General features: G+C 37.3%; 1 protein-coding gene across 1 annotated transcript in view; it reads right to left on the reverse strand.

Annotated features, from left to right (window-relative positions):
* Window positions 1–15,507, reverse strand: part of PDE7B (phosphodiesterase 7B) — a 171,813-nt gene extending 156,306 nt beyond the window's left edge. The window contains exons 1-2 of the mRNA XM_051792596.1: window positions 15,399–15,507; window positions 15,126–15,240 (exon numbers count right to left, since the gene is read on the reverse strand). Of these exons, the coding sequence (XP_051648556.1) occupies window positions 15,126–15,146 (21 nt within the window). The 5' untranslated portion in view covers window positions 15,147–15,240; window positions 15,399–15,507. The remainder of the gene's footprint in view (window positions 1–15,125; window positions 15,241–15,398) is intronic.
* Window positions 15,508–16,684: the final 1,177 nt, after the last annotated feature.

Here is a 16,684-nt window from a genome sequence, read left to right on the forward strand (position 1 = left end):
CTTTTCTATTTGAATGAAGAGAAACAGTGTTCCCAAATAGCTGTAGGAAATGCTAGTTCGACATGATTATGATGCATACAGAAAATCAGATGTTATGTTATTATTACATCTGATTTTGTAAGCCATTTTTACTCTGTTCTTGAAAATCAGTACTTTAGACTTCCTACATGTTGTACTAGAAAAGGATATTATGGATCAGTGATTTTTTTTTTCTAGTATTACACCTTTGCCTAATGATGTCCATTTTTACAAGAGTTATATTCAGTTCATTCATGTAAAAATTCCCATTTGCATTCTAAATTATCTTCTGCTGTAAGTAAAAAATCCATTTATAAAGATTTAATAAGAAGATCTCTAAGTAGGCCTGGAAGGCTAGACTAGCTAATCACAGTATTGACTTGAATATATATATATTTTAAATTACACTATTTTTATATTGATGTAGTTGCTCTAAATCTTTACTTTCTATAGATACTTTCATACAATTTTTAGAGAACCTTATATTTTTGGGAAGAAACTCCTTTTAAACTATTGTCATGAAATGAAAGGAGCATAATTTTTTCCGTTGTTTAAAACAGAGAAAATGAAGATAGTGATCTGTGATTTTCTACATACAAGTATTAAGGATCAGTATTCAAGGATCAAGTATGAGTCAAAGTCTACTGAGTTTGTAGTAAGATGAATCACCAGTACAGTGTGACTTAATAGCACACTCCAGTTTTTCTCTATTCACCCCTGGTATTTGATTTATTGATTCCTTTCTCCATTCTAATTTTAGTGAACACTAACCTCTGAGGTTACTAAGCAAACAGTGGTCTTCAACTGACCATCCTAATGCATTAGTACAGGCCCTGCCACATCAGAAAAGAAAACTCACAAAAAAACTCTCAATAATATTAGGTAGACAGTGCTAATAGAGAACAGTGACATACCCTGTTATATCAGACCACAGTTGCCCATATGACAGGCAGAACAGTTCCCAGGAATAGCCAGCGAGGGCTGGCAAAGGCCATCAATGGTACCACTTGGCACGCTTGCTGACTTGCCAGCCACACTGTGAGGCACAGCCAGGCAGACTGCTCACCAAGGAGTGGTCTGAAGGCAGGCAAATCAGGATCCAGGCCTGCAAACTAAAATTCCAGCAGGCAGAAGTACAACTAGAACTTCACTATGAAAATAAAACTGTGGAAATTGATTTGCCTTTTCTTTTTAGCAACAGTATTCTGTGCATTTGATGCTTCTTGATAGGATATTTCTGATTATGAAGAATGACAAGTTTTGCTGTGCAAAAAAAGCTGCTGCTTGTCTGCCTTTAGAACAGAGAGTGAGAGCAACTTCCAGGCTGAAATCAGTCTCTTAAGTTATTACAACAGCACAGGCCTGATAAAGTCTGAGAATATAACTATCTAAATCTTATTGAGGACTGGTTTGTTTCCTAGGAGTTAAACTAATTCCTAGCATTTAAATTATTCTTTGTCAAACTGCATCTTTTATCAAGACTTCCCACATCATAAGGTGATATTACAAGAATAATGCAGAGGTAATATTCCAACATGGCTGGTATGAGTAGAGGTACAAGAATAGGGAAAATAAGGAATTAGACAGACTACAATGCCTAGAGGCCTTATGCATTGTTTGTTGTCAAACACTAATAGTCTAGTTTGATGTTTCTGAGAGTGATGTAAAACACGTGGTAACCGTTGCCCATTCCTTACTCTGGAATTCCCATGTACCAAATGCCACTGAGGCAGAGCAGCTTCCCTGGGATGGATGCCAGCACTGTGAGTACAGCTTGCTGAAAATAAACTTGGTGCCAAGAAGATGCAAAGGGCAATCACTTAAAGGGAAAGATGCCATCAGAGAATTAAGCACAAGCACAAAAAGACTACAGCAACAGTGAGAGAGGCATATATGTCTTTGAAGTGAGAACCAAGTGACAATTGCAAAGCAACTACTAAAGTTCCTAGAACTTATTTAATTAGTTACAATAATTTCAGGTGCCTGTAGGCAAGTTTATTTTAAAAGTGTACTGATTTCTTCAGAATGATAAAGAATGTGGAATCTAGACAGAGGCATAGCCTGATTTACTGATGTGCTAGTTGACAAGAAAATGAGATAATTCTGCCAAATTAATTTATTTATGCACAAATATTTGTTGGAAGATGTGGCAAAGGTTTTGTAATCCCAGAAAGACTGTTAGATGGACTGTTAGATGTTTGACTCTTCTAAGTAAAATGCAGTAGAGATTAGGTGCCAGAATATTAACACAGAACTTGCATAAAACACATAAATCAGCAAGACCTGGTTGATAAAACAGGAGAGCAGGATTTTTCTTATTATCAGACTCAGATATGAACTGAATACTAAAACCGGAAACAATATTAATTTTTTTATGTAACATAGCCCTCTTCCATAAGTGGAAGATTACCACAAAGTCAAGCAGACTTCTTCTCATACATATAAGAAGAGAATTTGGTTTATATCTACTAAATTTTCTGTACCGTGCAGTTTTTCAGGATACCTTGACAGGTTACACATCCAGTCATAGACCTGATCTTTCATCTTATGAGTTTCTGTTAGATCTTAATTTATTTTTCATATCTGTATTTAATAACTGACAAACAATTCGCAATTGAAATCTCTCATACTGATACAAAATTTAGAAGGACATAGAAATACTTCAAATCCAGAGATACATTCCACCAATTTTCCAAAGCAACTGTTGAATAAATATCTTACAGACTTTCTAAAAATATTGTTATACTTGAGAAATCAAATTTTGGTACTGTGAAGTGGTATTGTCAAGACCTGCAGAGACATTGGCATTTCCTCAGTTTTTAAAAACTCCTATATGCAAAGCCATTAACATAATTAAATACATTCATTGTTAGAGATCTAAAACATTCAGAGTATCTAAAATCACAATTCTCCATATAAAAAAAAAGAATGACCATATTCTTGCTGTTGTGAAACATATCATTTGTAGGTAAAGTCATAATGATTTTTCTTTCACATATCAAGTAAAATTGCCATAGCAAATTCTCAAATAATGTGTGAATGGTCCAGATAATTGCAAGTAATAGGAAGTTGAAAGGTGAAACAGTGAGGTTAATAAATGTTCTGGAGTGAGTAAATAAATAATGAACTTGTTTCTTGTTTCTAAAAGTCGAATCTTTAAGTTTCTGACAGTCTTCTCAGATTTTTTTTCCATTTTATCCTACATCATCAGGGGTGAATACTTTCCAGTACTGCATAAACTAGGACTGTAGTATCTGTTACATATGATTTGTAGTCTCAATTACTCTCTTTTAAACATGTGGTGATTTCTTTGAAAAATTGGGAGAAATGCATCTTGCACTTGGAAAGGGAAGTGTTGAGGAATACGATAATCTTCAGTTTCTTAGCAGCTCATTTTGCAACTTCACAGAAATGTCTCCTATACAAACAATCTATTCTGATGCTGGAAATGGCCTTTACGTCACCAGAATTGTGTAGCCCACCATTGCAGAGAAAGATGTGTAACGCTGGACCCAAGCACCCAAGAACCCTGATGTTTAACAGATTAAATATTTTTATAGACAGTCAGTGTAGAAATACTGAGGGTTCAAAAGATCAAAACTTGATGCAAACAAGGAGAAATGGTGCTGATATAGACTTAATATTGACAATTCTATAGCAGTGATTACATTGACTTAATATCAGCAATTTTAGAGTCAATATCAGATGGAGAAAGGTACATTATTACAGATGTTTAAGATAGCAAGACACAGTGCAATTTCCCCCTCGTCATTCTCTGTATCCACCCTTTTCCCTTTCTTCCTCCTCCACCCTTTCAATCCCTATCTGCCCACGCCCTGCCCACACAATGTGAAGCAGAGTTGGGGATTTTGGGTCAGGCATGACAAGTTCTCTGTGGGAGATTCTGCTCGCAGCCATGCAGAATGGGCTGTGTCCACTGATGCTGAGGAAAGGTTAGCACAGCTATGGGATCACACAATTCAGCATTCTCTGCTGTGGGAGTGCCTATAGCAAACAGAGCTCCAGGGTACGTAAGGTTTTCACCCTGCCTGCTGAAACAAGTCTGTGCTTTGGCTTCAGTGGGAGGTAGGTACAGCTTGTATTCAGGGTGCATATTGTAGGTAAACTGAATCCCTAATTTTTATTTAAAAAAGGAAAAATCAAATAGATGCTTGAATTCATTCTATCTCCAGTTTAAGAACTCCAAAACTCTAGGATACAGAGCAGTTTGCCATAACAAATTTTTTCTTTTATGAAATGGCAAATTTCCATAGTAGAAAGCTCTGTCAACATAAACTTCTTATATAAATGTTTGGTTGTTCTGCAGACAAATAACTAAATTCACAGACAAAGAGTAGAAAGCATAAATATTATATTTAAACACTAAATACTTTCTGATTAATAAAAAACAATTTTCTGAGTTAGAAAATTGGGAGTGACAAAAACTTGAATATCCAGCTCTTAAAAGATTTATGCACAGATAGAGAAGCTTTTTCCAAAAAGTAGCCTTTAATACATCCGTGTTTCCTGAGTTTCTACCTGTGGGGAATAGAGGTGTCTAACTTAAGTGAGTCTTACTGATCTGATTAATATTTTACATACATTTTCATACCCTGCTGGTACTGCAACACACTTTACAACATAGAGCAAGAGCCTTAAATAATCTCTTAGCTCAATACAATTTTTTCTAGGTTAGTATTTCATTTGGTATGAGTCTGAACATGATATCATGTTCCTATTTGGGATCCAAAGTCTCTGAGACCATCTCTGCTTGCCTTTCTCACTTTCATTCTGTTATCAGTCATAATCAGAAATGCTTCTGATGTTTTGTGAAAGACAAGGTTATACCTTACTCTTGTGCCTGCCTACAATATGGTGCCTCAACTTCCTGTAAGTAATTCTGCTTACAGTTCAGGACAGTGTAGTTGCAGTGGTTCACAATCAAAAGACAAAAGATTCTTTTCCTTTTGATATTTCATTTTTTTTTAAAATTAGTTAGATAAAAAATTCTTTAGCTCTAACTGTAGCAATAAGGTAAATTTTTAGAAGTAGCAAGCAGTTGCTGTAAATGTAACATAGAATATGGACAGAAGAGGCACTGTTTTCAAAATGAACTGCCCAAAACATTTTAAAGAAGTGGCTAAGTTTGCAAATTCTCAGTGGTTCTTAAAAGAATCTTCATTTAAAGAAAAAGTGTTGGAGTGACCAAGTCAAACTAAAACTCTATTTCTATGCCCCTATTTGTAAAACTAATAATGGTAAAGCTGCTCTTAAAAAACCTCACCGTTTTCTTTATTTATTCAAGTGTTCAGAACCATCCTCTGTCCAAATTATGATTTTCATTAACAAATCCTTTTACACAAGACTCTTTGAGAACAGTGAATGCCATTGCATGCACGAAGCATGAAAAATAACTTATAATTTCTTATACCATACATGGTAATGTCACAGCTTAGGTTGATGCAATTTCATATGTCCCTGGGCTAAGCCTAAGGCCATTTCCTTTATATGACTGAGTTTCCAATGGGCACTTGAACAGATTACCCAGAGAGGTTGTGGAGTTTCCCTCACTGGAGATATTCAAGAACTGTCTGGACACAATCCTGTACCACGGGCTCTAGGATGACCCTGCTTGAACAGTGAGGTTGGACCAGATGACCCACTGTGGTCCCTTTCAACCTGAGCCGTTCCGTGATTCTGTGAGGTCCTCTTCCAGCTGCAATGGACTGCAGGAACTGCCTGAGGTTCATGGGCAAGATGAAGATGAAGGTTAACTAGTAAAGGACCTGTGTGCTCAGCAGGTACTTGATGCTGAAAAGCAGTGAGGGAAATTTAAGGGATCAGCTGAAAATTACAGCACCACTGGTGATTTTGGTAGAAACATCCAGCATTGGGCTGACTCTTCATAAATGCTTTACTGATCTCCTTGTCACTGAAATCTACAGGTATCTTATACCACCCTGTCAGTCTATACAGTGCACATTATTTGTTGCCAGCACAGACAAATATGTAGTGTGTCAAATGTGAAGATAAAATACGTTGAATCTCATCTCCGAACAAGAACCGCAAGGGCAACTGTATTGACAGTCTTATTCATATTTGACTTTTTGATGTAAATTAACTAAACCAATTTTTTCTCTCTGCTGCACTCAAGTGGCACTTCTCTGCAGAACTCAGTGGTATAACAATTCCAGTGCCACAGAGGCTGACTTACTATTGTGACTTTATAAATTAATTATGTCTTATATATTTGCAACACAGGCAAGAACTCCCTGGCTCAAAGGCATTAGATTTGCTTATGTTGAACCTAATAAAGTATAAAACAGTTTAGGTAATGAAGAAATTGTTAACATCAGATTGTGACTAATTTTCTGTCTGCTACTAGGAGAAAGAGCATTAGTTCCCGTGCCAGAACCTATAAATCACTGTGGTGAAAATGTAATTTTAAGACAAATGTTCTCAGGAGAAAATAAGGGTAACAGAGTCAAAAAGGAGAAATGCACTTTTAATATACTCTTTCAAAAAATTTCTTTAGAAATTGAGGAAGTAGCTCAGAGGCTTTTGAAGTTCTCTTAAAACCAGAGCTGAAGAAGTTCAACTGTCAAAGTACTATCAACAGATGGCAATTAAAGGGGGACTACATAGCACTGAGACCTCTCTGGTAAATTGTTTTCTATGTCTTAAACTTCTGGAATTTTTGAGAGTTTTTTTAGAGAATGATTTGCTTATTTGCAACCTAATTTTCATCAGCTTTCATAAAAAGGTGCAATGCCAAACATGAATTGGCATTAAATGCTTTTGGCTTTATTCTCTTGTGAAACAGTTTTCACTAATACTTACAAAACAGCAGAAGTCAGCTCCAGTTTGTTCAAAATAGTAGTAAACATGATTAAAAGTTAAAAAATGATTAGCCAAGTGATACTCTAAAATCATGTACACCAATTTAAAAATTCTAATGTAGTGAGACCAAGCTGCAGTGGCATACTAGGTGGTCCAGATGAATGTGAGGCTGCCCCCCTGAGAGGTTTTCTGACTGGTTGACATATTTAAACATTATAATCCTCCCTTTCTCATATTATAGGATTTGAAACAATGTTTGCTATGGTGTTTAAGCAAAAAATAAAAAACCAAACACTATCCCACACTCCTTTACTCTGCTAGAGAAGCCCTAAAGGGCTGAATTTGAGGGAGGGATGAGAAGAATAATAATACATTTGTGGTGCATGTAAAAACATCTTTTTAAAGCAAGTGTGTTTCACAACCAAAAAAAAATGTAACCAGTACAAGCAAATCTTAACATGCAGAAATAATCTCTTCAGTACTATATAGTTATCATATAAATAAAGCATGGATTGCTGATTTTTCCCCCAGTTATTCTGAAAGTAAGAAACAAAAGTAGAACTAAGTCTGTTAGGAGGAGGGTGAGAAGAGGATTGCTGAAAGATTTGGAAATAATGGGCTTCAGTGACCTTTGAGCTTTAAATTTGGGCACTATAAAAGAAAAAATCTAAGCAGACTTTTCATAATGGTCACTGGAACCACAATTTCACAGAATCATCAAGGTTGGAAGAGACCTTCAAAATCATGTAGTCCAACCATCCATCACTCCCACTAGCAAGCACCCAAACCAAAGTCTCTGTCTTCACAGGCAAGGTGGAAATTCTGTGGTAGCAGTGAGATGTTTTTCTTCCTTTCAAATATATCTGAGCTTTCTTTTTAAAAAACAACTAATTGTCTGAACAACAGTTGTTTAGGAGGAGGTGCTTATTTGGAAAAAACACCCATCAGAAAAGTTTCTTGGGTTGAGGACAGAACTCCTGGAGCTGCAGGTGAAGATTTGCTTGAAACAACCTTCGTGTGCCCCTTCAGCAGTGTTAGGTCTAGTTCCACACTGGGGCTAAACGTGAGGCAGTGGCTATGGGTTGCCTCTGCCAGGTCTCATGAACACAGAGCTCAATCCTTAGGGGACACTGCAGTGGCAATCCATCCCAGGGGTGACAGAAGCAGAGAGGGAACTTGGAAATTTTTCTCCCATACTTTCTTGAAAGCACTAAGAACAGACTATTGGAAACTTCTGTCTAAAGTAGAATGGGAAAACATTTCCCAGGCAACCTCTCATGCACAGTAATTTTTCAGATGCAGCCATTTCGTTTCGAGACTAAAGTGAATTTGAGCTTTTTTGAAAGCCTGATCATTTCTATTAGCTTTGATGATGATATATAGGATGAACAGTCAACATCCTCATGTTGCACTGGTGTTTGTTACCATACTATTACAGAGGTTATACTTTAGTAGTGGATATAATTATTAAAGATATAGCTTTGTGGTTCAAAGAGACTGGATGTTAGGTTCTTACTACATGAAAAATATTTTGTGATACAGTGCAGTACATGTTGGACCCTAAACAAAATTACTATTTCCCTGTTATTCCTCAGTTTTTAAAAATATTACTTACATAGCTGTGTCATTGAAACAGATCATGGTCTTCACTGAAAACAAGCAAGATCAGCCCCTTCTGCATTACAAATATAGAGAGTTCTGCAGATGCTAGCACATAAGCTAAAAATTACCTATGGGGTTCTGATTTCAAATAAAATCTGGTAAAGATTTATTTTCTGTGAGAAAGGGAAAGAGAAGAGGGAAGTTTAGAGTGTGATGAAAGGAAAAGGATGCATCACAGCTTCTGTGGAGCCACCAAGGCAGCTCTGTGGCAAAACAATGCTGAGGAAGTTATGGAAAACTGGTATGAAACAGGTATGACAAAAGGCTAATGAACCTAAATTTGATCTAACTGGTGAAGAGAAGGAGTTCTTTTAAGTCCTGAAAACTGAGCAAGACTGATCTTTCACAGATATAAACTGGTGGAATTATGCGATTTTACATTCTCATACACCAATCTGAGTCTTGTTCTTATCTTTCAATCATTCTGCTTTTCAAAAAAACTAAACAGCTGTGCACCTGAGCAATTTGCTTGGGAAGAAATACTTTTCTTTTGTATTTTCTTAGTTGATATCTAGTTTCTTCAAGAAAAGTTTTTAATAAGAGAATTTTAATTACTATTGTAAAAGCATTTAAAAGAGTGTTTTTTAACAACAGTGTTCTCAGATCTACTAAAGCAGAAAGCAACTAACTGTTCTCCCAAGCTTGGAACATGCACAGCTCTCAGCTCTCCTTTTCTGATGTGTTCATGTTCTCCTTTATAAATCAGGACTAATTACTGTTTTTGTGGCCGTCTTACACTCTTCTAATGACCATATTGATTAAACTGGAGATGCACTGCCTAATTACATTTATGATGGCCATTCTGATGCCACTTGAACGTTTTTATTAACAGATACTCAGACACTACGACAGTGTGTAAAGCAGAAATGACTCTGCATAAATAATACAGAGCCAAGTCATATTCCAACTTCTGAAACAGAATGGGCCTGTAGCCTGTTTCAACATGGTTGTCAGTTAACAGAAAGCCAGAAATGTGCTTTCTCCATGAAGATGTCATGCATCTGTTTTCATCTCTCTCTGGGTGTCTGTGTGAAATCTTCAGCTCCTTCCCAGCAGCCTGGTACGCACCAAGTCCTCATTCTGTCTAACCTGCTCAGAGGTTTAAAATCAAGTGTAAGTGGTAAGTTGAGGAAAAGGCAAAACCAAATGTCAGTGTTGCCCATATTTAGCGTATTTCAGCGTACAGCTGCATACATAAGTGAAGCTCATAACACTGCTGCACCCTTAGTTTCTTGTGGAAACTGGTACCCTTCTACAGATTACATTCTCTGCATCTGTCTAAGCAGAGGTCTTAGTTGTTCTATACCAGGATCATCATACATAAAGGGAAAAATAGCTGCACCCTTTAGATGACAGCTGAATTTTTGAGAAAGCACTATGGCATTTCATGTCAATATGTGTTTGTTTCCAAAACACAGAAAACACCCGGGAATTGACATCTCTTTCCAAGCGATGAGTCCATGCACACTTGATGGTAACTCTAACTCTGCACACCTCCTACTAGACAAGACCCAGAGCTTAGCCAGTCTTTACACACACACTAGGAAGTGTGCTAAGGGAAAAGGTTGGGTAGGGGGAAAGAGAAGGAATTAAGAACATAGGCGTACATACCCTTTCTTTCAGGAGGAATAAAGGGCAATTTCCAAAAAGGGAGCAAAACTGATTACACAATAGCTCAATACCATCCTTCAGGAGTTTTCTTGAGATTGAGAAGCCATCCCTGAGTTGCTTCATATTCAGTCAAAATATGCGTACCTCCCTCTTTATTCTTGGAAAGGCAACTATCATCCTTGAAAACATCTTCACTACATACAGATGGGTTAGTATCATAGACTCTGCTATGAACATACATGCAGAAGAATTGCATATGGGTCCTGACAGCAATTGCCCCACAAATGTGTTTTTATGCCTCTGTGACAATTAGCTAAACTTAGTTTGACAGGAGATTCTGTGCTCTACTTTTAAAAACCTTACGCTGCCAGCATCAACACATATTTTAGTGAGATATTAGTTGGTGATTTTCTCACACCAGAACTTTTTGTGAGCAACTAGTATAAACCTAACAGCTAAAGAAAAAAATGCCTCTGCAACTATTTTCTTCTAAATATTTGTTTCTTATTTTTTAAAATAATCTACTCAAAGAGAAGTAGATCTTGTTGCTTTTGTCTGCAGGCAGTTCTTTAGCTAAACTGTAACCAATTTGTCTCTGTCTGTGACTGGGAAAATACTAACTGTTCATGGCCACCTATTAAGAGGAAGAGATCATCAGCTATATTTAGCCATCCAGGCAACTTGGATGTCTTATTTGGCTGGACAGCAAGCTAGCAGAAGAATATCATATGCCACCATAAGACTGTGTGACTTAAATAAGTAGCTAAACTGAGTTCTTAACCACCCTCACTCACAGCTCCCACCTTGAAGAATATAATAAAAAAACTGCAAATCAATAGGGCCCTTTCATTAGTTTCTCTAGTTCAACACTGTTTACATAATAAAATGATAACCACAGATTTTTCAATTTTCAAAGAACAGAACAAGTGACAAACGTATATCAAAATTACTGCATCAATGGACTGCCAATATTACACTATTAAATGTGTGCAAAAGAAATGCTTAATTCATGACTGCTGTTTTTTGAGAATTGCCTCTGCCCCAAACTTTTCACTCACAGTTTTGTCACCGAAGTCTGGTTTCTGGAACTGCTCTCTCTTCTATCTGGCTCTGATTTGTTAATTTTCTACTTTAAAACTGCAGGCTTTAAAACAGAGAGCTCTCACTAGGTCAGACCTGAGCACTGTGAACCCTAGGAATAGTATCTTCTGGATCCCACAGTCTGTTACAGGAAAACAGAAATAACAAGTTCGGAGGTTCAAATATGGTTTTCTAATGCAATTTTTTTGGAATGGCACTATAGTAAGAATAATAGTAAAAATGAAATGTAAAAGTTCTTCAAACAATTTTTGGGATGATACAGAAGAATTCTTTTTGCTAAAAAATCTTTCAGAAGTTGACTTTGCATTTTCAAATTCTATAAATTAGTTCAATAAATTGTCTTAAATACAATAAATGCATTCTATCCCTCTAGTATTTATACAAAGTTGATACTTCAGATCTGAAGAACTTTTACTACTATCAGAAGACACGTTATTTGATTTCCACTCATTTACTGTGAAACACAAAAAAGTTACTAAAAGTTCTCATCTGATTGCATATGTGGTTCCTAGCGTTGTAGCCCAGCTTCTCAGCATTATTCATCTTTAGGTGCCAAAATTGACACACTTAGTGTTGGCCATAGAAAGAAAAAGTATCAGAACTTCTGAACTGCTTTTGGACACTTAAGCTGCATGTCTGTGTCCCAGTGACCTCTGGGTAAAAACTCTAAATAACATCAGTTCTACACCCTGAAGCTTCTGACTGAAAAGTGCAATTTTCACATTAGATGTAAAGCCAATATTTCACTGAAAGTGTAAGAATTGATGACCCTGCAAGGATAAGTCTGCTTTCTAGCTGGAGAACAAGAAAAATTATTGCTATAGTTTCAATATCCTCTACCCGATATGGATCTGAGAGGAGGAATACTGAACCATCATTTCATTACAAAACACTTAATTTTGTTCTGGCAGCTGGTAGGTCCCCAGCTGTCCCTTTCATTTTCACCCTGTGACAAACACATGGAATGCTGTAATAATTTCAAGCATGAAAACGGAGTAACACTATGATGATGCACAATAGTGAGCAGCTAAGAATGCTCATTTACATGGCATATCTTCCTGGCTGCACCAAGTGACTTGTTTTTCTGTTACCCCAGAAACCAGAACCAAACCCATCAAGACCTTTTGGCCATATATCTACTTTGATTGGAGGAGAGATTAAGTCTTAGACATTTTTTGTGATTAAATAGAGATGCATAAGGTTCTACCCTATTGACAGTAATGGCTTGGTTGGTAGCTGGAATTTTTGCTTCATACAGCTCCTATAAAGGAAATTACCAGTACAAGGGCAGTTTTTTCCCTATGAGATTGAAAAATTAACAGAAAACCATATATGCCTCATAGAATACTGATTTTCAGATATTTCTCATTAAAATATGCTTTAGCTATCGGTAGGAAAACCATGCAGTGAGTGAAAAGGAGATGTATATGATTGAATGTCTCAAATATACTTTATAGTTGCAAATGAAGACACTGGAAAATCAGTCTGCTTCAATGACCTACCTAGATGTCTGGTAAGGGCAAGCAGAGGGCTCGATTTCAGAAGGGAAAAGGACATAAACAGGGAGGAAGGTGAGCTGCTGTTATAATGGTATATTTATATACTAGTTTACAGAATTAAACATTTTACATTTTAAAAAAGTGATCTGCAATATATTGTATTAGACTCAGCAAAGCATGCCTTACTCTGCTGGAATCACTAGAACTTCGGTGGTAACAACTTCTGTCCACCCTGTGGAAATAAACTCAGAATAAGCAGTCATTCATATCCCATGAAACTTCTGCAGTACAGATTTTTTATCTGAGCCAATCTGTGTGCAAGTTTCATTAACCATTTTGTCCACTGCAGAAAGGCCAACCTTAAATTGTATTTCTTCCTAAATAATGAATCAAGATTGTTCAGAAGAAACATTGCAGATAAACTTTTCTTACTAAAGTAGAAAAACTGTATCATTTCCTCAGCTGAAGTCCACTTACCATACTTACTGTTAGTATCACCACTAGCAGCTGCTACAGAACACAGATGCAGCAAGATGCAGATTAGAGAGCTTATAAACTAAGCTTCTCTGTTTGTTAAAAGAAGGGAATAATTTAATTCTCAGAAATTATTATAAGCAAATGTCTTACAGATCGTCTTTCAGAAAATTGGATATATTCATATAGTTACAGAGTTCTTCCTTAAAGAAGATACCATAGTCTCTACAGACTGAGACTTCCCCTTAGTTAAATTTACAAATTAGTCATCTAACAAATACTATATTAACCCTTCTAGACTTGTGGCTAGAGAAGCACTATTTTAGTTTTTGAAAACAGCTGGCTGTTCACATAGTAAGACTTTAAGGAGGGCTAGGGAGGAGACGATGACATGGAGATTACAGAATAACAGTTCAACTAACTAAGCTTGACTTTGGGTTGTTGGATGATATGAGAAAAAAATATCTTCAAGCATCTCCAAAGAGATGGGGCACTAAAGAGCTTATCAGTGACAAGCCTCTTTGTTTCTGCAGTCATCAGTGAAGATACAGCAAAGGAAATGGAGGAGCTGCAGTTATGCATTTGCAATACACAAAGTCCTTGTTTTCCCACTAGGCACTGCAGAATAGCAATTGTCCATTCACAGCACATAGCACATCCTCTGCATTTCAGAGCTAATATTTTTGCAGTCCTTAAGCTAGCATGCTTCAGCCTAGTGTAGTCAATTTTTGTAACCCTTTGAGGTGTGCTGCATGAGCTAGGTATGCTCATGTTCTGTTCCTTGCTAAAGGAATTGTTTTTTCAGGTATAATTTTTAAAAGTAAACTGAAATATTTTCAAATTGCAGAGGGTTTGTGTGTACAGCAACATCTCAAACAGAGCTGTAAAAAGTCCCGTTTCACAAACTGGAAAAATACGAAGATTGCTAGTCATCGAACATACCTGTATATTAATCCAATTAACAATAGAAATTGCCTTTGTTGGCTGAAATTATTTTTAAGGCATACATACACACGAGCTCTGACAAGCGGCTCCTCCTCTTATATTTTATAATCACACTCTTGAAAACAATGTTAGTTTTATGGTAGCAGTTGCTTTCATTTACTGCAGCACACACTGCCCACTGTACTGCTGCAATATTCATTCAAGAGAGATCACTAGCTCGAATATGAATTGAACCTATATGCCATCAAACAGATGTCAGGCTACATTACTTCAACTTCCAAGCACATTCCACTTTTCTCTGTTTAAGTAGCTAAAGCTGTATGAAAACCAGCATTGATATAAGATGATCAGCTCTCTCCCATCCCACTGAGGATCTGTTTCTAAGTCAAAGTTCAGGTTGCTTCTTAATTTTGAACTTCTGAACCCAAACCAAGTAAAGGAATCTAAGTATGTAGTAAAAAAAAAAAACAAAAAAACCAAAAAAAACAACAGTACATGTACTCCTAAAAATGAGGCCAATATTCTTTTCTGCTTGACCTGTTTATTTCCAACTCTTCCTCTCTGTGCTCTCTCAGACAAACTCACAGCCCCCTCAGGATGGGAACAAGTTTCTGCTTCTTCTCCCTTAATCTAAGCCAGTCAAGTCCCAGGTCTCCTCTCTCGCCATAGAGCAATAGGAAAATATATTAAAAAATCAATCACACTTTCCTCAGTGGGGTCAGGAAGGACTAGAATAACAGAATCTTTCTGAAATCTTCTGTAGCCATCAAATGGTTAAATCAACATAAGTTAAAATTTTCATCTAGTTTGAATAAAGAGAAAAAGGGAGGAAATTCAAAAACTGGTTGCTGTAGTAACAATCACCAGCAAAAATCTTTTCCACTAAATAATAGTATTGCCTCCCTCTCCCCCTCTCAATTTTAGTTCCCCTTCAACAAATAATCATGCTACCTCTTTTAGGTTTGCTGTACATACCTCAACCATTAAACAAGACATTTAACCATAGTGGCAGTTCTGTGACCTTTGAATGCCGTGAAATCTCTAAGCGGTGCTGCTTGTTCATGAAGACTTGTACTGCAGAATCCAGTAACTGCATCCAGGATTAGGAACAGAAATAAGTAACGACAGGAAACAAAAATAATAATAATAATAAAAAAAAAATAAAAAAAATAAGAGGGAAAAAAATAAAATAATAAAAAAAAAGGAAATAAACCTCCCCAAGTCCCCCAGCCCAGCCAATGAAACCACCTTAAGAAGCAGAAGGGCTCGGGAAGAGAGTGCACTTTTTGTGCCAGGGTGAGGCTGGGGTAGCGCTGAGGCTGCTGCAGTCTGGCTGCCTGTGTCAGCCAGCGCAGGCCGAGCAGGGCTGGGAGGTGCTGTCAGTGCCACAGGCGCGGGAGCGCAGACCAATCCACAGCCGTGCTGCCGGCGCGGTGGGGAGAAGCCTTTTCTGTTTATGTTTCCTCATTTCGGGAGTGACGTCAAAGGGTTTAGTTTTTCCTCTGCATGTGCTATTAATTTTAAACGACTACTATGGGAGGAATGTAGCAGTGCTTTAGGCAGGCTACCTTACGTGAAGGGAACCGGAATCATGATTTATCTGTCCTGGATTCAGCTTGGGAAGATTTTATATTGAGAAGTACCAGAAAGATCCAAAGTATCCCCTCAAAATGGGGAAAGGCTATAAATATACTTACATATATTGAAGAATTCCTAAGTACACCCAGGATGTTTTCCAGTGAGAGCTGGGTTATCTCTATGGGTCATGCTGCAAAATCAGACCTGATTCTGCCCTTGCTCTACAGTAAATCAGGAACTGCTTGTCTAAATTCAGCAGTGTCACACCAGTGTAAACCTGGTGAAAGAGATAAGACTGAGACTACTGTACACATCCCTTTATCAGTCAGCAGGAGCTACACTGCAGATTAGCAAACTCCTTTCTTTACCGCATGAGAGTCACACTTAAGGTCTGCTGACCTGGGCAAACAACCATGCGTTCTACCAGCAGATCACAGCCCAGCTACGCTCACCTATGAGCTCTGCTGTGGACCACCACACAGTGTTTTGTTTCATACCAGAGTCCTCATCAAAAGGCAAGAAGCAATGGTAAAGCCTGGCTTTCATCATCACCACACCATTGCCAATGGAGAAATCATGCAGCTGAAGCTTCAAAAAACAAATAACATGAATCAAAGTTAATTAGCATGGGCAACAGAGGCCATGACAACACAAGATAGGAGGTCAGTTGACAATAGTAACTTCATCATTGTAATTTTATTGATTTCCTCTGCTAGGGAATCCTTTCAAAGAGATTGGTCTATGAGGCACAGTTCAATTCTAAAGAGTCTTAACAGTATAAGCTTTAATTTTAAAACACAGAGAACTGCTTTTGAAAATGGATAGGCAGAAAGCTCCTGAAAAAGAAATTTCTCAGTGCTCCACAGAACAGGTACAAAAATAGTAGAAGTCATAGAACTTCTCCATGACTGCCAACTGCATTCATGCTACCGAAATGCAGCTCCAGAGAGGCCAAA

This window comes from Manacus candei, unplaced genomic scaffold, assembly GCF_025592945.1.
Source record: "Manacus candei isolate 608988 ecotype Guabito, Panama unplaced genomic scaffold, ASM2559294v1 h1tg000034l, whole genome shotgun sequence".
Classification (NCBI taxonomy): domain Eukaryota; kingdom Metazoa; phylum Chordata; class Aves; order Passeriformes; family Pipridae; genus Manacus; species Manacus candei.